The 21,922-nt window shown below is 33.3% G+C and overlaps 2 protein-coding genes and 2 pseudogenes across 5 annotated transcripts; 3 read left to right on the top strand and 1 right to left on the bottom strand.

Annotated features, from left to right (window-relative positions):
* Positions 1–505: 505 nt before the first annotated feature.
* LOC120259887 lies at positions 506–1,154 on the bottom strand (annotated as a pseudogene).
* Positions 1,155–2,969: 1,815 nt separating this feature from the next.
* On the top strand, positions 2,970–9,292 carry LOC120262465 (probable phosphoribosylformylglycinamidine synthase, chloroplastic/mitochondrial). 4 transcript variants are annotated; one of them, XM_039270580.1, is made up of 5 exons: positions 2,970–3,055; positions 3,571–3,677; positions 4,452–4,503; positions 4,668–8,854; positions 8,933–9,292. In XM_039270580.1, exons 2-4 carry the CDS (start codon positions 3,625–3,627, stop codon positions 8,847–8,849), a joined length of 4,287 nt encoding a protein of 1,428 aa, XP_039126514.1. In that variant the 5' UTR covers positions 2,970–3,055; positions 3,571–3,624; the 3' UTR covers positions 8,850–8,854; positions 8,933–9,292. The 4 variants fall into 4 exon arrangements, with proteins under 4 accessions (XP_039126514.1, XP_039126517.1, XP_039126516.1 ...); XM_039270583.1 differs by lacking the exon at positions 3,571–3,677 and adding an exon at positions 3,895–4,017; XM_039270582.1 differs by lacking the exon at positions 3,571–3,677 and adding an exon at positions 3,913–4,017.
* Positions 9,293–9,919: 627 nt separating this feature from the next.
* Positions 9,920–13,099, top strand: LOC120261714 (annotated as a pseudogene).
* A 7,482-nt stretch (positions 13,100–20,581) lies between these two features.
* Positions 20,582–21,824, top strand: LOC120261974 (NAC domain-containing protein 35-like). The gene is made up of 3 exons (XM_039269997.1): positions 20,582–20,845; positions 20,933–21,216; positions 21,285–21,824. Exons 1-3 carry the CDS (start codon positions 20,635–20,637, stop codon positions 21,702–21,704), a joined length of 915 nt encoding a protein of 304 aa, XP_039125931.1. The 5' UTR covers positions 20,582–20,634; the 3' UTR covers positions 21,705–21,824.
* The last annotated feature ends 98 nt before the right edge of the window (positions 21,825–21,922 follow it).

Consider the following 21,922-nt stretch of genomic DNA (forward strand, 5'->3'; position numbering starts at 1 on the left):
TTAATTTACTTTAATATATAAACTCGTAGCGTCACCACAGGTCTCCCACATTAGTTATATATTAATCTTAACTAACAATACACAAATCTCTCTCATGCTGCCATTTGACACCTTCTAATTGTAGTTTAGTGGGTCCCACACCAACCCACCATCCCCCTCTCAATACATATATATAATATTAATTATAATATATATATATATATCTACCATTATATTATATACTTATCTCTTTGTTTTTTAATTTTGTTTTAATTGTTTTTTATTATTTTTCATATATATATATATATATATAGACATAAACATGATTTTGTATATTTTAATGTTTTTAATTTTGTTTTCATTATTTTTCATCTATATAAATAATATTGGTGTTTGTGCTTTTTTTTTTGTATTTTTTGTTAATTGATTTAAAAAAAGAGTAATGCTATTCGTCCCGATAAAATTACCCGATTTCATAGCCCGAACCATGTGGATGCTTCACGTGATTTCATTTTCTCTCTCCTATGCACACAATGAAAAAAAAAATTCACCCGTTCAAAGCCCTACCCCATCTTCATCTCTCGCCTTGTCTTTCCCTCCGCTTCGGCTGACAAAACTCCGTTGACGACGACAACGAAGAAGATGAAGATGAAGAGGAATACGTTGGAGATCGCTCCGGTGAGGCCTGCTTCCCTCCCACGGATGGCGCTGACGCCGTGGCCGCATCCTTGGCTATGATTCTCAGCGGGAAGTTAAGCAACGCTTGCGACCCTCGCATCCAAAACGGCGCCCAATCATACGCCATCGCTGCATCCTCCGTCGTCTCGCCGGATCCCTAATCTCCTCCGCGAATTTCCCCCATGATCTCTATCTCACTCTTCTACAGTGTTTCTCCTTCGTCGGCACCAGCGCCTCTAGAAACACCTCCTCCACCACCGGTTTGATCTTGACCTCCGGCACCGTAGCACCATCAAGGACCCATCCATTGCTGAAGGCATCGTGGAGGAACCCAAGGATGACCATGTCATCAGAGTCGTCGGCACGGAACTAGAGCTCACCCAGTGCTCTCTGACGATGCTCCCGAAGCTCGCTGTCCGATTATAGTAATTTGAAGGAGAGAAAGCGAAGGAAGAAGATAGTGAGTAAGAGAGAGAAAATAAGATGACCTGTAGCATCCACGTGGTTCGGGCAATGAAATCGGGAACTTTATCGGGACAAATAGCATTACTCTTAAAAAAAATGATTTGTATCATAAGATGAAGCCCGTAGCACAAGCACGGGCATTGATACTAAATATAATATTAATCTTAATTAATATTACACAGAATTCCTCTTATGATGCTGTTTGACACCTTCTAATTGGTTTTTTTAGTTGAGTGGTCCTATACCAACCCACCATCCCCTCTCAATACATATATGATATTAATATATTATATACTTTTTTTTTTTTTAATTTTGTTTTAATTGTTTCTCATGCATATATAAATATAGACATGATTTTGTATATTTTTACTCATTTTTTTCATATTATTTTTTTCACATACATATATATGATTTTTTTTTTGTATTTTAATTGTAAAATAATAAAATAAATATATAGATAAATTGTTTTTTAATTTAATTTTTATTGTTTTTCATATATCTATATATGATTTTTTTTATTTGTATATTATATTATTTATTATTTATTTGATTAAATTTATCAGATAAGATTAGTGTTTGGTTAGTTTTTCACATTTTCTTAAGTGATTTTATTTTTTTAAAATTTATTTTTTATAATTCGCATCATTGAAAGTTATGAAACTCATAGCATAAGCATTGGTATCTATGTTGGTATACATAATATTAATCTTAGGGATTTTATTCTTTTAAATTTGTTTGTTTTTGATTGGTCTTTTTTTTTAAAGATCCCACACCAACTCTTTCTCTCAATACAAATAATAGTATTTTTTTAAACATTGTTTTAAACAATAAAATATATAGATTTATTGTTTAATTGTCTCTCTATATATATAATATTATTTTGTTTATTTTAATAATTGTTGATTTATTTATTTTTATGTAGTTTTATTATCTCTATATATATACGGTGTTTTTTTTTATTTATATATATATATATATACGTACTACTTAAATGCCTCTGTCATTGGCTTGATTTTGATTAATATGTATTTTATTTATTTACTTATTTTTAGTTGAGTGGATCACACATCACTCATTCACTGACCTTTTTTTTCTCTCAATACATATATGATGTTAATATTATATATTAATATCAATATATATTATACTATATTATATTATATGCTTACTAATAATAATATTTTTATTTGTTTTAATTTTTTCCTTAATTTTTATTTTAAGTTTTTTTTATTGTTTTCATATATATATATATATATATGGACATAAACATGATTTTGTATATTTTAATTTTCTTTTTGTTAGATATATTGTGCTTTTATTTTAATTTTATTTTTATTTTATTGTTTTTCATATATATATATATATATATATATGTTTTTGTTATTATTTGTATTTGTTTTATTTAATTTATTTCATAATATTGGTGTTTTTTATATTTTTTTGTTAAATTATTTATTTTAAATGATTTGTATTATTAGCTAAAGCTCGTAGCGCACGCACCGATATCCACACTAGTATCGGATAATTTTTTCCGAAAAAAATTCCATTGACTGACATATGGCAACAACTCATTTACATTAAATATTTTTAAATTATGAGGATCAAAATCAATAATGATCAAATACACTTAAAAAATAAAGTATTTAAACCTTATAAATGAAAACAAATCATGAAATACACTTGTTATATCTAAAAATAAATTATAAAATTTTATAAAAAGAAAAACATTAAATGTGGGGTCCATCAATTCCAACACAGCAGTGACAGCTCACCAAAGTGGGGCCCATAGGAAGAACCCTACAAATTTCTTTATATACTAATACTATACAACTTCTTTGATTGACACTTTCCCTTTGCAAGGACTACTACCGCCGGCTCGCCGTCCCTCTCGGAGCACCCATCAGCTGTTCGAGGAAAAGCCCCAGTGAAGAAGGTATACTATTTCCGACTCAATTCTAACTCAGATGCTCTTTTTCTTCATGAATTAAGTTTGTATCTTGATCACTGGGTTGTTTTTGTTGCCTGCCATTTGCTGTGGTGAGGGAAAAGTAGGAGTTTATGATCAGCATGTTGAAAAGATTCGTTTTTTAGTTGTTGGATAGTATACATGGATTTTATAAAAGTTGAAAGTATGCTTTGAGCTTTAACCTAATATCAATGTTAGCTGTGTGTGTTGCTAGCCTTGATTATGTGTGCAAGTTCTTTTTGAAGAAATGATTTTTTGATGATGCATGTGTATTTTTATCTCCTTTAGTGTGCGAGTTCAATTGATGAATTTGTGTGTGAGTGTCTTGTTTGTGAGTTCAGTTGAAAGGATGGCTTTTGATGCTTTTGCCTCTTCTCAATCGAGTGATTGATTTCAATTGGGGTCTTGTCTGTGTATGTGTGTTTAGTTTGAAAGTTTGAAACTTTTGATGCTTCATGGCTTTTTATCTCGTTTGAGGTTAGCACGATTGATGATTTTTTGGTCCGGGGAGTCTGAAGGCAATAAGTACTTGGGAGATGGCTTCAATTGATGAATTTGGGTTACTGAGTAGGTTAGAAGAAACCTTTGTGTAAGTCTTGTTGAAAGAATGATTTTTTTAAGCGACAGTTATTATTTATTTATTTTTATCTCATTAGATGTATGTTTAGTTAGAATTCTATAATTGAGTCAATTCATAATGCTTACATCCACTTAAGCAGTCTATTTTACATTTGAATATAGCTGGATGGGTTAGTGGTGAATTCAGCAAGATGATACTTTTCTGTTGAAACTGAAATTCTTCTTAGTTATGTTTTTCACCCCAGGAAGCTTGTTTGGTGGTTTTTTCAACTTGCGAAGGGCATTAAATGAAATTCTCTTGGTGTCTTAATCATGATCATATTCTTTTGATAGAAAGTTGGCTAATGCAGGTAGGTTATGCCTATGTTTTTACCTTTGCAAACCTTAATATTTGTTGAATCTTCCAGCTTATGTGAGGCTCCACATGTTTCTCACTCTTCAGATTTTTTGTTCATTAAGGTTGCTTTGTCTCAGTGCTTCTGTTGTGAGAAATATCTTCTATCGAATAATCCATGAATATTTTTTTTTATTTCTTGTGAAATTCTTCCATTCATCTTTTCTTCCACAATTTACTGGAGTGGATTTCTCATTTTATTGGCTTGGGTCAAAAAGTCTGCATACCTAAATCATTGTGTCTGTCTAATTTAATGTTGAATGATTATACATGTGAAAGGTGAGTTATAGTGCAATAATATAAAGAAAAAGGTTCTGTCAATTACATATTGGGAGTTCTGAACTTTGAATTTGTAAAAATTAGCACATTGATTGCTACTCTTTTGAGCAGCGAGCTGATGGCCACTGTGGGACAAGCATCTGTGATAAAGTGGCAGTTTCAGGTAATATTTGACAGAAATCCTTGCTCAAAAGGCAATTTCCTCGTCTTTAGCTCTTTTGAAGGGCTGTGTTTTTACTTATGTGGTATCTTATGTTTATCCCTCCCACCACAAATTCTTACCGTCTATCTTGTTTGATTGGTCTATCTTGTTTGATTCTTTTAAAGGGACCACGAAGACAAAGCCTTTTTCTGCGAAAGCAATCTAGTCAAATAAGGTTCCATGTATGTCGGAGAAACTCTGCTGTCAGAAGTTTGAAAGCATTTTCCAGTGAGGGGACGCCATGGATTCCAAGAGCTGTGTCTTCAAGACGTACACAGACCCCAATAGCTCAAGATTCTGATGTAGTGAAACAACCTGTTGAAATTATACACTTCTATCGGTGTCCATTATTGCAAAACAGTGCAACTGCCGAGCTTCTCAGGAAGATTCAGCTTAAAATTTCTAGCCAAATTGTTGGGTTGAAAACGGAGCAATGTTTTAACATTGGACTGAGTTCTGAACTATCAAGTGAGAAGCTTGAAATACTCAAGTGGCTTCTAAAAGAGACATATGAGCCTGAGAACTTAACCACTGAAACCTTTCTGGATAAAGAAGAGATCAATGAAGATATCTCTACTATTTTGATTGAGGTAGGCCCACGTATGTCTTTCACCACGGCATGGTCTGCAAATGCGGTATCTATTTGCCAAGCATGCACATTGACAGAAGTGACTCGCATGGAGAGGTCAAGAAGATATCTGTTGTATTTAAAGGCTGGAAGCAATCCCCTGGAGGATAGCCAAATCAATGAGTTTGTGTCTATGATTCATGATCGAATGACAGAGTGTGTCTATCCTAAGAAGCTCACATCATTTAAATCAACCATTGTACCTGAGGCTGTTAGCTTTGTTCCAGTTGTTGAGAGAGGAAGAAAGGCTCTGGAGGAAATCAATATGAAAATGGGTCTTGCTTTTGATGAGCATGATATTCAGTACTATACAAGTCTCTTTAGGGATGATATAAAACGCAACCCATCAACTGTTGAGCTCTTTGATATTGCCCAATCTAATAGCGAGCATAGTAGGCATTGGTTTTTCAACGGAAAGCTTATTATAGATGGTCAGCCTATGAATAGAACCCTCATGCAGATTGTGAAGAGTACTTTGAAGGCAAATCCGAACAATTCTGTGATTGGCTTCAAAGACAACTCCAGTGCAATTAAGGGATTTGCTGTAAATCTGCTGAGGCCAACAAAACCTGGTGCCACATCTCCCTTGTGCAGATTCAAGCATGACCTTGATATTTTATTTACCGCAGAGACTCACAATTTTCCTTGTGCTGTTGCTCCTTATCCTGGTGCTGAAACTGGTGCTGGAGGTCGTATTAGGGACACACATGCAACAGGAAGGGGATCATTTGTCGTAGCTTCCACAGCTGGTTATTGTGTTGGTAACCTTCACATTGAAGGTTCATATGCTCCATGGGAAGATCCATCTTTTGTGTATCCTACGAACTTAGCATCGCCTTTGCAGATTCTAATTGATGCAAGTAATGGGGCATCAGACTATGGAAATAAATTTGGAGAGCCTTTAATCCAAGGTTTTACAAGAACATTTGGAATGAGGCTACCAAACGGCGAAAGACGTGAATGGCTGAAACCAATAATGTTCAGTGGAGGAATAGGCCAAATTGATCATTCTCATATAGAGAAGGGAGAACCAGATGTTGGAATGCTGGTTGTGAAGATTGGAGGTCCTGCATATCGAATTGGGATGGGTGGTGGTGCTGCTTCCAGCATGGTTAGCGGTCAGAATGATGCTGATTTGGATTTTAATGCTGTCCAGAGAGGAGATGCTGAGATGGCACAAAAACTGTACCGTGTTGTTCGTGCTTGTGCTGAAATGGGAGAAGACAACCCAATTATCAGCATCCATGATCAAGGTGCCGGTGGTAACTGTAATGTTGTGAAGGAGATTATTTATCCCAAAGGAGCTGAAATTGATATCCGAGCTATAGTTGTTGGTGATAGTACATTGTCAGTCCTGGAGATATGGGGTGCTGAGTATCAGGAGCAGGATGCTCTTTTGGTGAAACCTGAAAGCCGGAACTTGTTGCAGTCTATTTGTGAAAGGGAAAGGGTTTCTATGGCTGTTATTGGGACGATCAGTGGCAGTGGACGAGTTGTTTTAGTGGATAAGTCATCTATTGAGCACTGTCAATCAAGTGGACTCCCTCTTCCATCTCCAGTTGTGGATCTTGAACTTGAGAAGGTTCTTGGGGACATGCCTCAGAAATGCTTTGAATTTAAGACCACAACTCCAGTTCTTACTCCCCCAGATATTGCTCCAACAACCACATTGATGGATTCACTGGAAAGGGTCTTGAGGCTTCCCTCAGTTTGCTCAAAACGCTTCCTGACAACGAAAGTGGACAGATGTGTGACAGGTCTTGTGGCACAGCAGCAGACAGTTGGAGCCTTACAACTCCCACTTGCTGATGTAGCTGTTATTGCTCAGACGCACTCCGGTCTCACCGGTGGTGCGTGTGCCATTGGGGAGCAGCCGCTGAAGAGTCTTTTGCATGCAAAGTCAATGGCACGTTTGGCTGTTGGTGAAGCATTGACAAACCTTGTCTGGGCAAAAATTACCTCTCTTGGTGATGTCAAAGCAAGTGGGAACTGGATGTATGCAGCCAAGCTTGATGGAGAAGGTGCAGCTATGTATGATGCTGCTACAGCCCTTTCAGAAGCCATGATTGAACTTGGTATAGCAATTGATGGGGGCAAGGACAGCCTTTCTATGGCAGCTCATGCTGGTGGTGAAATTGTCAAGGCTCCTGGAAATCTTGTCATCAGTACCTATGCTACTTGCCCTGACATTACATTGACTGTTACCCCGGACTTGAAGCTTGGAGATGATGATGTAGGTTTTCTAGTGCACATTGATTTAGCCAGAGGGAAACGGCGATTAGGTGGCTCTGCTCTTCTACAGTCATTCAACCAAATCGGCGATGAGTGTCCTGATCTTGATGATGTTTCCTATCTAAAGAAGGCTTTTGAAGCTGTTCAGCAACTGCTTGGCGAAAAATTGATCTACGCTGGTCATGATATCAGTGATGGTGGACTTATAGTTAGTATCCTTGAAATGGCATTTGCGGGGAACTGTGGTGTTCAATTGCACCTAAACTCAAGGGGGTGCAGTCTTCACCAGTTACTGTTTTCAGAAGAACTTGGTCTTATTCTTGAAGTCAGCTCAACAGATATACATTATGTCAGAGGAAAGCTTGAAAAGGCTGGTGTTTATGGGGAGGTCATTGGCCGTGTTACTGCATCACCTGTAATCGAGTTATTGGTTGATGGAACACCTCAGCTGAAAGAAGAAATGCCTTATCTGAGGGACCTATGGGAGGAAACCAGTTTTCATCTTGAGGGACTTCAGAGGTTGGCCTCTTGTGTAAAACTTGAGAAAGAAGGCCTGAGAAGCAGACAGGCACCGTCATGGGAATTATCTTTCACACCTGAATTTACAGATGACAAATTCATGTTGGTGACTGAGAAGCCAAAAGTGGCCATCATTCGTGAGGAAGGAAGCAATGGGGACAGGGAAATGTCTGCAGCATTCTATGCTGCAGGATTTGAACCTTGGGACATCACAATGTCTGACCTGAGTGGGAAAGTTTCATTGGATCAGTTCCGCGGGCTTGCATTTGTTGGAGGTTTCAGTTATGCTGATGTACTAGATTCTGCTAAAGGTTGGTCTGCATCCATAAGGTTCAACCAGCCTTTGCTACAGCAGTTTCATGAGTTCTATAATCGGCCAGATACTTTCAGCCTTGGTGTTTGTAACGGATGCCAGCTCATGGCTCTTCTTGGATGGGTACCGGGCGCTGATGTTGGTGGTTCTCTAGGTGCTGGTGGAGACACATCACAACCAAGATTCATTCACAATGAATCAGGTCGCTTTGAATGCCGTTTTACTAGTGTGAGGATTGGGGATTCTCCAGCTATCATGTTCAAGGGAATGCAGGGCAGTACACTGGGTGTTTGGGCTGCTCATGGTGAGGGTAGAGCATATTTTCCGGATGATGCTGTCTTGAATCAGGTTCTTGAGTCCAGCTTGGCTCCTTTGCGGTATTGTGACGATGTCGGTGGTGTCACTGAAGTTTATCCATTCAATCCCAATGGTTCACCACTAGGTGTTGCAGCCCTTTGTTCTCCTGATGGCAGGCACCTTGCTATGATGCCGCACCCCGAACGGTGCTTCATGATGTGGCAGTTTCCTTGGTATCCGGAGGGATGGAATGTCAAGAAGAAGGGTCCAAGTCCATGGTTGAAAATGTTTCAGAATGCACGTGAATGGTGTTCTTGAAACTGGTACTTCCTTTGGACTTTCATGTTTTATTGCTTCCTTTTCTTTTACAAACTGACTTTTTTTCCCCTTTTGGATTTCAGGTTGCTGAAAGAAGGCTATTGGTTCATGTTCAGCTTTTCAATACTCCGATATACTTATTCTCTCTAATTGTTGTTATGATTGAATGAGATTTTGTTCTCACCAGCAAATGCTTGTCATGCTTCATGGATTCAAAATATATCCTCTGTTTGCTAATAACTAGTCCAGACATGAAGCAGGGAGTTGAATGCTTGTTTCTCTGGATTCTTGAGCATATTACCAATTTTAAGTTATATAGTTAAAATTTTTCAAATCTGAGTCTTCAGATGAAAATTTTCAAGCTTAACTGCAGTGATCTCTAGAGTTGTATGCTATGATGTATTCTGTGAATGTTACTTATTATCTCATAGGATTGATTCCAATATTCTGTAATACTCCAAATTGCTTCTTTCTTCTGGGTTGCAGTTGTTGCCACATGTCATAAAGGAAGCTCCATCTGCACCCATTAAGTTGCAATCTATGACAACATTATTACAGCAGAATATGATTTTGCTGACCTTTTGACACATGGTTGTCACTGCTTGTCCAAAAATATGACATATTATACATGTTCATGGAGCTAATGTTCGACCATGTTTTAATTATTGTTTATTATTATTTTTTGTTTTTTGGTAAAGGAGAAGAATGCTCCATATGGACATTGGAAGAGGTTTCGATTAATTTGGAATGAAGACGAGATGCACTTTTGTTTTGAACTCTGTACTGGACTTTCTCTTCTGGTTTATTCTTCTAAATTCAAGTGGAGTTCTTGCTATTCTTTCTGTTATGTTTATTTATTGTTTTTCTTATGTTGTAAATAAATTTTTGTAAGTTTCTGTTCATAATTTTCTAGTGTGATTCAATAAATCACAGTGACTTGTTAGGATTTATACTGATTCTCTCTCTCTCTCTCTCTCTGTGTGTGCCTTTTGATTGATTGCTTATTTTTCATGATTTCAATCGCCTCAAAAAAGAAGGAAAAAGAAAAAAAATGTTACAGCAGTTTTAGTGCCCAATCTCACACTGCCGGCTGCCACTAAAGAAACTTATATTTTTCTGCTCAGAGGTGAGACTTTCAGCCTTGGATTGAAGGTGTTATTTTATTGTGCTCAGATGGTGATAATTTGTCTTAGTTTGAAAGTGCTATTTTGTTGTGCTTCTTATTAAATACTTCATTCTTTGTTTTCTAAAATTCTTTCAGGATTCTCGAAAGGAGCTAAGCTAAGGAGGAGAGTCTCATTGAACTACTGCAATGACTACAAACATGAATGGAGATCATGGACAAGAACAGAAGGAAATGGTTATGTCAAATGGTTTTGAAAACCATGACGATAACTCTCTGGCCATCCGAGTTGAGGATAGAGGACAACACAGTGATGTTGGTAATGGTGGTCATGGAAATGGTAGCACAGAGAAGGTGGAGGAACACTTGGAGAATGTGACTGGGGAGATGGCACGGCTAGAGCCTCCAAGGGCAAGGAGCAAGAGGGTGGCAGCATTGGATGCATTCAGAGGACTCACCATTGTGGTAAGGCAACATATATTTTTATAAAATTATAATAGATTGTTCTCTTTGGTTGGTGATATGAATTCATGGTTCAGATAATGATATTGGTTGATGATGCCGGAGAAGAATATGATAAGATTGATCATTCACCATGGAATGGTTGTACTCTCGCTGATTTTGTCTTGCCCTTCTTCCTCTTTCATTGTTGGGGTTGCCATTGCTTTTGCTCTCAAGGTTTGTACAGTTAATTGTTTTGGTTTGGTTTGGTTTCTATTCTTCTATCTGAACCTTTGAATGCATTTGCAGAGAGTTCCAAGAATCTCAGATGCAATGAGAAAGATCACAATTAGAACACTCAAACTTCTCTTTTGGGGAATTCTCCTTCAAGGTTATCACATTCTTCACTCTTTCTTGATCTAAATTGCCACGCTTTGCTCTCAATACAATACTCACTGTAGGTGGATACTCCCATGCACCTGATGGCCTCTCTTATGGTGTCGACATGAAGCGGATTCGATGGATGGGCATCCTACAAGTACTATCAATCCATTCCTCAATACCTGTCCTTGTCTGAAACTGATACTTTAAACTCTTATTTTGATCTTTTGATTGCAGAGAATAGCTCTGGTTTACTTTGTGGTGGCTATGATTGAAGCTCTGACTGCAAATATCCGCCCTACTGTCCTCAGACCCCATCGTTCTGCCATCTTTCAGTGCACATCATTGGCAATGGTAATTGAAAAATATCTCATACATTATTTCTAGTGTTGCCCTGTATTTGATCAATGTATGGTCGCTAAGTAATTCTCTAGGCTGGGTGGTTTTGTCGCGCTTATCATATACATCATCACCACATATGCACTCTATGTTCCGGACTGGAGCTTTGTATTCCGTAACCCGGGAGATATCAACGACGGGAAGAGATTTTTGGTATGTTAGAAAACTTTCTATTTAGGTCTTTTTTTATATGGAAATTTATTTGGAGGTGCTGTTCCTTTGTTTTCAGGTTCAGTGTGGTGTTCGTGGACACTTAGGACCTGCTTGCAATGCAGTTGGTTATATCGACAGGCAAGTTTGGGGTATCAACCATATCTACACTCAGCCTGTTTGGAGAAGATCAAAAGAATGTACCTATAATTCGCCGAATCTCGGACCTCTCAGAGATGATGCTCCTTCATGGTGTCTCGGTCCATTTGAACCGGAAGGCTTGTTGAGGTATGTTCGTTTATCCTTCCTTTCAACAAAAATCCGATGACATACAATCAAATTTTTATATGTTCTAGTTCTTGGTTTCAGCTCTGTGTCGGCCATTGTTTCAGGCACCATTGGAGTTCATTATGGGCATGTTCTTATTCATTTTAAGGTACCTTAAATTGATTGAATTCTTGTCCACTAGTTTTTCCCGTACTAATAATAGAACTTCGGTTGTACGCAGAATCATTCGGATAGACTTAAGCAATGGTTGTTAATGGGGCTTGGTCTAATCATCTTCGCCATCATCTTCCATTTCACAAATGGTATGCTTTTTACATTTGTATCATGGTGATCTATTCAATTCCTTGATTCTCTGCTTATGTTTGATGGAAACTAAACATAAATTATTTTAACTTCTAAAATAAGTAAGATAATGATCTGTTTAAGAATATATCATTATAAATTTCAAAATAATTGAGATCATGATTTATTTAAGAAAACGTCAATTTACTTTGACATGGATTTTCTGTTTTACATATATACGTTTGCGAAAACTTGAAATTGTGCATATGCCCTTGTCAAGGTTCTCCATATATATTCACGAGATGAGATTTATATATATATACACTTACAAGTATAAATTAACTACTTAGATGAAATACCTTTTGTATCTTTAAATATTTAATATTTCATATATATATATATATTCTAACAATACACCACTTAATATACTGAATATTTCTGAATAACAATACTATTAAACACAGACTTAACATATGTTCAAACAACTCTTTAATACTTATTTTTATTTTTTGTTAGCCATTCCTATCAACAAACAACTTTACAGCATCAGTTATGTCTGTTTTACTGCTGGAGTTGCTGGATTAGTCCTATCAGGTTTCTATATATTGGTATGTTTTTGTTCTTCTTCAATAATTAATCAAAATCAAAACCTTTTATATATATATATATATATTTTTTGTAGATTGATCAATGGTTAAATTAATCTGCAGATTGATGTCTGGGGATTAAGAACTCCATTTCTGTTCCTCGAATGGATCGGGATGAATGCAATGCTGGTGTTTGTTTTAGGAGCACAGGGAATTTTGGCTGCATTTTTCAATGGGTGGTATTACAATACGCCGGATAATTCTCTCGTATGTCTATATACATATAGTTTTTGGTTTCTGCAACTGTGTTATTACTGATTGATGATTTATTGATTTGATTGTCAGGTTCACTGGATTCATAAGCATGTCTTTGTTGATGTCTGGAACTCTGAAAGAGTTGGTACTCTTTTGTATGTGCTGTTTGCTGAGATTGTCTTCTGGGGAGTATTTGCAGGCATTTTACACAAACTGGGGATTTACTGGAAACTATGAAAAATGTTATTAAAACTCATCTTTTTATATTCTTTGTCAATCAAATTTGGTTTGATTTTTTTGGTTTGTGATTGTTACCGAAAATTTAATACATTATTCATGAAAGACTTCACACTAGAATCTCCATTTTTCACAGTGTGTTGCTGTTGTTGTCTATATTTTTTTATAATACGTATATATTAGAATATCTCTGTAAAAATATATATATATATATATATATGCACGCATGTGTGTTCACCTGTGTGCTCACCGAAAATAGGGGACGGGAAAGTTTTCATAGTCATTATATATATTTATTTATAATTTAAAATATAAATAAAATTGAGTTTAAATTTTTAACCATGATAATTGCATTGTGTTTCTAACTTAAAATATCAAATTTCAAGAACTAATAGCCTCCTAATCAAATGATAAATCTTAAAATTTGTGTTATTTTTATTGTGCTTTAATGAATTAATTGTTGGCTTTTAGTTGTCTAACACGAAGACCCTCCTCTTTCATCATTTTGACTTCAGATGGTTGTAAACGAGCCGAGCCGAGCCGAGCTTTGCCTTGTTCAAGCTTGGCTCGTTCATTATTTAATCGAGCTTGAGCTCGAGTCGAGCTTTTCTTCGAGCTTTTATTTTTTTCATGTTCGATTTGCTACGTTACTTATTTTTAACCGAGTTCGAGTTCTAATCGAGCTTATTTCGAGCTTCATGCTCGAGCTCAACTCATAAGAAAAATTCGAGCTTAACCTTGGCTCATTAGCTTAATTAAAGCTTGAATATTTTTTTATATTCTATTTTTTCTTATTTAGTAAACCATCATTTAAAGCTTATTTAATGAATTATTATCAAGTGTGACTCAACTCGATTTGAGTTTGAGGATCAAAAGAATAATTTAAGCTTATTTATTGAATCATTAAGGTTTGAGTTCAAGCTTGTTAAAATCTTCATTAAATAAGTTAACAAATAATTACAATAATAACAAAATAAACATTGTGATGTAACTATCTATAAATATTTTTTCGATATTATTAACGATCCAATAAATAAGCTTGTTCATGACACTATGAATAGTTATATTAATGATTATTACAAATAAAATTGGAACTGATATTATAAAACAGTTTTTAATTATACAATAAACAAGTTGTTCAAAAGATTTAATGAGGCGAGCTTGGTGGTGTTCAAGCTTGGCTCGTTTATCTTACGAGCTTATTTAACTTAATGAACTAGCTGATCTGAGCTTTTAACGATCTGAGCCTTCGAATAGTAGTTTAGAGCCCGATATGTGTGACTCAAATTGACAACAACGACATAGTCACATATACACTTTAATATACATACATACATACATATACATATACATATACATATACATATACATATATATATATAAACGAGCTCACAACCGAGCTTATAAATAAGCTTGTTCGCGAGCTGTGTTCGCGATCCAAAATGAGCCGAGCTTTCGGCTGCTCAAGCTTGGCTCGTTTATTAATCGAACTTGAAAATGATGTTTAAGCTTGGCTCGTTTACAATATGAGCTGAACACGAACGAGCCCTTATCAAGCCGAACACTGAGCCGTTCACGAACGGCTCGGCTCAAATGCACCCCTAGAGAGTGGTAATTTTATATATATATATATATGAGTTTAGTTTATTTTAGTTTTTTTATTATTTTTTGATAAAGCGATGTGGAAGGGAATGATTTATATAATGGACTTCAAATAATTGAAATTAAAGAGCTTTTACTGTTTTATATACACTAGGCATTCTCCCCGCTTTCGCATCGGAGTTTTTAAATTTTGTGAGGAGTTTTGAGACAATATCATATATAAAATAATATAATTAAACAACTTTTATAGTTTGGATTTTAAAAGTCTTATCAACATTTATTGTATAAATAATTAGATGTGATTAATGTTTTTTAATTATTAAAATTATAAGTAATATAAACAAAAACTTAAATGTTATAAAAAATTAAAATTGTTCTTTAAAACACTCCCGCAGTAAATTATACATCTACTTTATGTATAGATAATCACTCATTTATCAAAATAGCTAGTGTTATGGTTAATAATAACTATAATTTTGTTATTTAATGTTGGAATATATTATATAATTTTTAATATCAATTTAAATCTCTGCCCAACAAATGTTACATTAATTGAATTCTTGCCTTCAAATAAAGACATGAAATATTTATGGATTTATTTGCTTGGTCAAGCCTTCAGATTTCCTTGCCGGAGAAATTGCATGCTTTTATTGTCGTTGAATGTTCTTCAAAATTCATTTCTAATGTTTTATGGTACTATTAAATTATTCTCAATTAAATTAGTTCAACTCTCTACATTTACTCTCATTTATTAATTATTATTATTATTTTTTTTAGAATTTTAAACCATTGATCTCATCAATGCTTCCTTCTTGTTTATTTATTTATTCATCATTGGGTTTGGTTTGAGTTAATAAAATAAAATTTTAATTCTAGAAATGTTTTCTTGAGTAGTTTGCTAACTTAAAATAAAATTTTAATTCTAGAAATGTTTTCTTGCGTAGTTTGTTTCATGACTTTATGGGGGAAAAATAAATAAATAAATGATTTTATAAATTAAATGTGTTTGGTTATTTTTTTCCATAAATATTTAATTCATAATATTAATATTTTTTTTAATATGATACATATTATGGTATATAACTCGCCCTAATAAAAATAATTTGGCATAGCTATTGAGTTAAAATCCAATAACTCCCAAGAATGTCCCTAGACACGTTTTCTGTGGACATCCTCTCTCTCTATATATATAATTAAGAGCATCTCCAATCAAGCTTCAAATTTGAAACTGTATTTTTGAGTATTGAAGCGCCAAATATAAAGTTTTGGGTTGGAGATGGCCTAAGAGCTCATCTAGGTTTGGTAATTAATAAAATTTTAATTTATACTTTTTAGAAATGTTTTTCTTGAGTTGTTTGTTTCATGACTTTATGGGGAAAAAATAAATAAATGTTTTTTTTAATTAGATGTGGTTGGTTATTTTTTTAATAAATATTTAATTCATAATATTAGCATTTTTTTGTTTTAATTTTAATATGATACATATTATGGTATATGACACGCACTAATGAAAATAATTTGGCATAACTAGTCTATGATAGTATCAAAACCTAAAAATTAATTTATAAGAAAAATTATCATTAATTTATTATATTAATTTGGCTGTAATTAACATATAATGCCAAATCAGAATTTATTATTAGAGAAATGACATTATTGTGCCTGGATTGACTTTTTATGCTCACTGCTCTTTATACATCTCTTTCATTTATGGTCATATATATATATATATATATATAGTACATATACATACTAAATATATTAAGACATCCACGGATGTTGAAATGCAAGAGAGAAAACTTGTGAATGACCGACAAGATTAAGTTTTAAAATGAGTACACAATATAGATCTGTGAAGAAAGAAAGAGAGTGAACATACATAGATTTTAATTTACATATGTTCATAGATGATGCAGGCTCATATATATATATATATAATTTATTTAGACTGTTTTTTCCGCCTTTGTTTTTTAATAAAAAAAATTATATTTTAAAACAAAGCTTAACAAATTATTTAGAGAGAAAATTACCAATTAACGCACCTCCACACAAATAAATAATTAATAATATATATTTATGAAAAATCATATTTACTCAAACATTTTTCTAAGAATAAAAATATAATAAATATTATTTTTATAAGATTATATAAATAATTTTTTATATTTACATAAATGTGCAGGCAAAAAAGACCTCTTTTTAAAATTAATCAAGATATTAAAAATTCCACAGTTTACTCTATTAATACAAAATCTAATTATTTAAACATATAATATTAATATTAATAAATAATCAAACAATACTTTTAAATATTAAAATATGTATCTTAATAAATACTAAAATCAAAATTTGATGACTCACATCGTTTTCATTTTTTTTTTCATTTATATTTATGCATTCAACTTGAAAACAAATTCAAATAATCTAACTCAATAATTCAAATCATCGACTTCAATAATGCAAAGATTTTTTTTCAAAAAATTTATTGTACAAAACCATTACTACATGTTTTGCTTTGATGTGACTCGTGAGAAATACATCAAAATCAATCACATAATACACACACGCATATATTTACAAATGTAACAAACATATCAAATACATGTACACGAGCCAATGATAGCTCATTTATACGTCTTCTCACTTCACTGAAACAAAAATTGGGTTACAAACTTGCTCTTATAACTAAGGGCTCTTGGCACAACTACGTTCAACGAATTTCAAATTAAAGTAATGAAAGTCTTTGTAAACTAATTCTTACGTATTGAAACCAATACCACTAGTTTGGTTTATATTTTAAATTAAAAAAATAAAAAAAATTATCATAACTTTTCTTTCTCCCAGACGTTAAGAAAAAGCAAAGAAACACATACCAATGTACAAATAAGAGGTACACGAAGCAATGAATCTCCAAATTAATGAGCTTATTTAATTGGTCTAGTTTCTGTTTACATGGTCCCCCATTTTATGGTTTAATGTTTTTAGGGACCTGAAATTTAAATGATGTTTTAATAAGGTCTGTTTGTTGGTTGTTTGAGTGAAAGCAGCCTTGTACTTCTTCTCTTGCATGGACCCAACTTTCTTATTTACCTCTAGTATTTACCATGTATAATATCCAGTGGCGGAGCCAGAAGTTAAAAGTTTAGGGGGCGAATTAAGAAAATAATTAATTAATTAACTAATTAAAAATTTTATATTTTTAAAATTTATTTATATTATAATTTATAGTTTAGTTTATAAAAATTAGATATTTAAAAAACTCTACTAAAAATATAATTTTATATATTATATAAATTAATATGTAAAAAAATTTAAAACTAAACATAGAGTTAAAAAATGCTACACAAAGTAATTTATAAAATATTAATAAATTAAATAATAAATTTTTAATAATATTTTTTTAAAAAAATATCATGTTTTAAATTTTTTTAGTTAACAAAAGTGACAAGTGCTTTATAGATTTGGGCATGTGCACAGGATGAAATTTAATTATTTCATCCTCACACTCTCAACCGGGGATGAAGAGTTTGGGCTACAAACCCACACTCACAACCGATGTCGACCAGTTATCTTTATTGCTTTTAATGAGTTTTGAACTAGAGATCTCGTCAAGTACTATTAGGCTATAAGCCCTTTTGATTGTTTTAAACTATATCTATAAATTTGTAAAAAAATTAATTTTTCAAGAAATAAGAATAAAAAATAATAGAGAGATGATTTTAAAAAATTAAAATAAAAAACTTAGAAAGAGAGAGATAGGAGGTGGGAGAAAGAGAATAAAAAAACTAATTAGAGGGGGATAGAGAGAGAGAATACAAACTAATTAAAGAGAAAATAAAAACTAATTAAAGAGAGAGGGGCGAGGGGGAAGGGGGGCCGGAGAGAGAGTGTGGAAAAAGGGAGAAAGAGAGAAGGGGGGTGTGGCCAGGGGGTCGGCCGCCCCTCCCTCCGCCCTCGATAATATCCCTACTCGCCACTTTGAGATTTAAAAAAAAAAGCAAAAAAATCAAATAACAAATAACTATAAATATTTCCATTATGAAATTTTATTGTACCTTCACCCTGGTGAGACTTTTGTCTCTTTTCTGTTGTTTCGTTTCTTTGTTACCTTTTTTTTTTCGGCTTCTATCTTGTTCTCTTATCTTTTTATTTTAATCAAGTTGTGGTTTATCCACATTTATTCAAAAAAAAAAAATTGTTAACAATTTCCATCTCTTGAGTTTTTTAAAATAATATCAGACAATGATGAGGTAGTGATTCATTATCTGATTTTTTTTTAATGTAATTATGAAAAATAAGAAACAATGGTAATCCTTGTCCTACAAATATTTCAATCTTAAAATTTAAGCAAATGATCAAATATGAGAGTAATTAGAGCTTTTTTTTATTGCTGATTTTATTTGGAAACATTATAACCTTAAATATTAAAATGTAGAAAATAAATTAGATGCATACAATAACAGAGGTAATGCTAATTTATGTTAGCATACAACTGTATGATATTTAATTTTTTAATATGCCATTTTGATTTCATCTAAATTTAGGTCCATAGCTAATATTGAACCTAATTATTTACTTATTCCTAATCATTTATTTTAATCAAGCTGTGGTTTATCCACATTTATTTAAAAAAAAATTATTAACAATTTCCATTTCTGAGTTTTTTAAAATAATATCAGACAATGACGAGGTAGTGATTCATTATCTGATTTTTTTTAATGTAATTATGAAAAATAAGAAACAATGGTAATATTCGTCCTACAAATATTTCAATCTTAAAATTTAAGCAGAGTGATCAAATATGAGAGTAATTAGAGTTTTTTTTTTTATTGCTGATTTTACTTGGAAACATTGTAACCTTAAATATTAAAATATAGAAAATAAATTAGATGCATACAATAACAGAGGTTTACATTGTAATGCCAATTTATGTTAGCATACAACTGTATGATATTTAATTTTTTTTAATATGCCATTTTGATTTCATCTAAATTTAGGTCCATAGCTAATATTGAACACAATTATTTACTTATTCCTAATCAGTTATGATGAAACAACAATAGTATGAGCTCAAACTAGATTTGGTTGAAAATGCTAATTACTATATAAGAACAAATGATATACTTGATCTACATGGAAAATGATACTTCATATTAATATAGTTTTATTTTGGTAGTTTTAATGATTAAATTCAACATATAATAATAATAATATAATCATAGATATTTCTAATTAGAAAAGTGAAAACCAACAAGGAAGAGAAGTGTGACTTGATAATCATTAATACATGCAAAAAATTCTCTTGCAATGAGTGGAGTCAAGGAACCACTCAAATGCTCTTTTGTCTTAAAAAGGCAAAAGTGCTCACGAGTTTCTCTCCATTCTCATGCTTCTCCTCACTCTATAATAATAATAATAATAATAATAATAATAACATAAAGAAAGAGAGAAAAAAGGTGGTAATGCCACGTAGTAGACTTGCATGCATGCATGGGAATGGATATACATGGCTGGCAATTGCTGTTATATATATATATATTTACATAGTTAACAAACGCTGTAAAAAAACACATGCAGTAAAGAAATACATTAATTAGTTACAATATATGATCCGCTAAAAAATAAAAATTTACCACGTGGAGTAAATTACTATTACAATTAAAAAAAAAAGTAAAGAAAGTAGAAAACAAAGAAACGATGAGAGGTCCATAATACTTGTCATTCAAGCTGTCATCTTTAACACATTTGATGTAGTCCCCCACTTCTTAACTTGCATCTTTAGTTCTATCTAGTCATCTCTAGAGATACACTGTGTTTGTGTTTGATATAAACCTCAATCAATCATGTTACAAGGTAGTCAAGTACTAATCACCATTTAACAATAATGATACATCAACCTTCTCTTATCTTCTTTACAACTTGCATATTTTCACCAGTACATCACGTCACAAGTTTGGCGTGTATATCTATCTATTTTTATATTCATCTATATGTATATATATATAGATATAGATATGTGTTGAAGATAGACATGTGATCAATGATGGCAATAACAGGAGAGGCGGTCACCGGAGAGGAAGACGGCAAAGACGGCTATGGGCAAGATCTAGTGATGCCCGGTTTTCGATTTCATCCGACCGAAGAAGAGCTCATCGATTTTTATCTTCGGCGCAAAATCGAGGGCAAGAGGTTCAATGTGGAGCTCATTTCTTTCCTAGATCTATACCGCTATGATCCTTGGGAACTTCCTGGTTTGAGCTCTTAAATTTTGTTTCCTAAATTATTGAATTTAATTACTTGGATTTGATATAAGGAAAATTTTCGATTGGAATTTTTAGCATTGGCGACGATCGGAGAAAAAGAGTGGTTCTTTTATGTTCCGAGAGATCGAAAATATCGAAACGGTGATAGACCGAATAGAGTGGCAAGCAATGGGTATTGGAAAGCAACCGGAGCTGATCGGATTATCCGGAACGAGAAGAGCCAACCGATAGGACTAAAGAAGACGCTCGTCTTTTATTCCGGTAAGGCACCGAAAGGCGTTCGCACTAGTTGGATAATGAATGAGTACCGTCTTCCTCCTTCAACTGACACCAACATCAATGAACAACAAAAGCAAAAGGTGATACAAATTTTATTTTAGAGATTTTATATATTCAAATTTATATTTACCAAATTAAGCATTTGCAGGTGGAGATCTCCCTCTGCAAAATTCACCAACGTGCTCGACATGAAGAAAAAGAAAAAGAAAAATTACCGCAAGCAAAACTCAAAGATGATAGCGGTACTACTTCAACTTTGGCTTCAAATTCGACGAAAACAATTGAACAAGTTTGTGATTCACAAAATGAGAGTAGTAGCTTCAAAGAGCCGACTTGTTTGCCGTCATCAGCCATAATGTCAGTTGAAGATGAGTTTAATCAGATTTTCGGTTACAATAGAGGAGGGTATGTTCAACAGCAAAACCAGTTGATTTCTTTTATGCAACAGCCCCAAATGCTTCCTCCTAATGCGGTGGCTCCCAATTCACTTGCTGCCATTTCTTCTGACAAGCTCTGGGATTGGAATTCACTTCAAGACACTGCAAACAAATACACCATTTTCAAGTGATAATCAAATGTTGCTGAATTTGCTTTCTTTTTTAGCTTAAATATTAGTGTATGTAATTTTGTTCAAAACCTTTTGAAATTTTATAGATATAAGAAGCTGCTTAGTTTGTTAGAAAATTTGTGAAGATTAATTAGATGGATGTGCTATTTAATTTAGAGGTTTTAATTAGCTCTTAACAGGTTAAGAAGCTCTTGCAATTCAAAAAAACATATGACTGA

The sequence above is a fragment of the Dioscorea cayenensis genome, chromosome 5 (genome assembly GCF_009730915.1).
Source record: "Dioscorea cayenensis subsp. rotundata cultivar TDr96_F1 chromosome 5, TDr96_F1_v2_PseudoChromosome.rev07_lg8_w22 25.fasta, whole genome shotgun sequence".
Lineage (NCBI taxonomy): Eukaryota > Viridiplantae > Streptophyta > Magnoliopsida > Dioscoreales > Dioscoreaceae > Dioscorea > Dioscorea cayenensis.

What these genes read in the sequence shown, in the direction of transcription:
- LOC120262465 (XM_039270580.1), top strand. Translation starts at nt 3,625, where the DNA reads ATGGCTTCAATTGATGAATTTGGGTTACTGAGTAGGTTAGAAGAAACC. An exon ending in AGGTTAGAAGAAACCTTTGT is followed by an intron (nt 3,678 to 4,451) that starts GTAAGTCTTGTT and finishes TCTTTTGAGCAG; the next exon opens with CGAGCTGATGGCCACTGTGG. An exon ending in TGATAAAGTGGCAGTTTCAG is followed by an intron (nt 4,504 to 4,667) that starts GTAATATTTGAC and finishes ATTCTTTTAAAG; the next exon opens with GGACCACGAAGACAAAGCCT.
- LOC120261974 (XM_039269997.1), top strand. Translation starts at nt 20,635, where the DNA reads ATGATGGCAATAACAGGAGAGGCGGTCACCGGAGAGGAAGACGGCAAA. An exon ending in TGATCCTTGGGAACTTCCTG is followed by an intron (nt 20,846 to 20,932) that starts GTTTGAGCTCTT and finishes TGGAATTTTTAG; the next exon opens with CATTGGCGACGATCGGAGAA. An exon ending in ATGAACAACAAAAGCAAAAG is followed by an intron (nt 21,217 to 21,284) that starts GTGATACAAATT and finishes AAGCATTTGCAG; the next exon opens with GTGGAGATCTCCCTCTGCAA.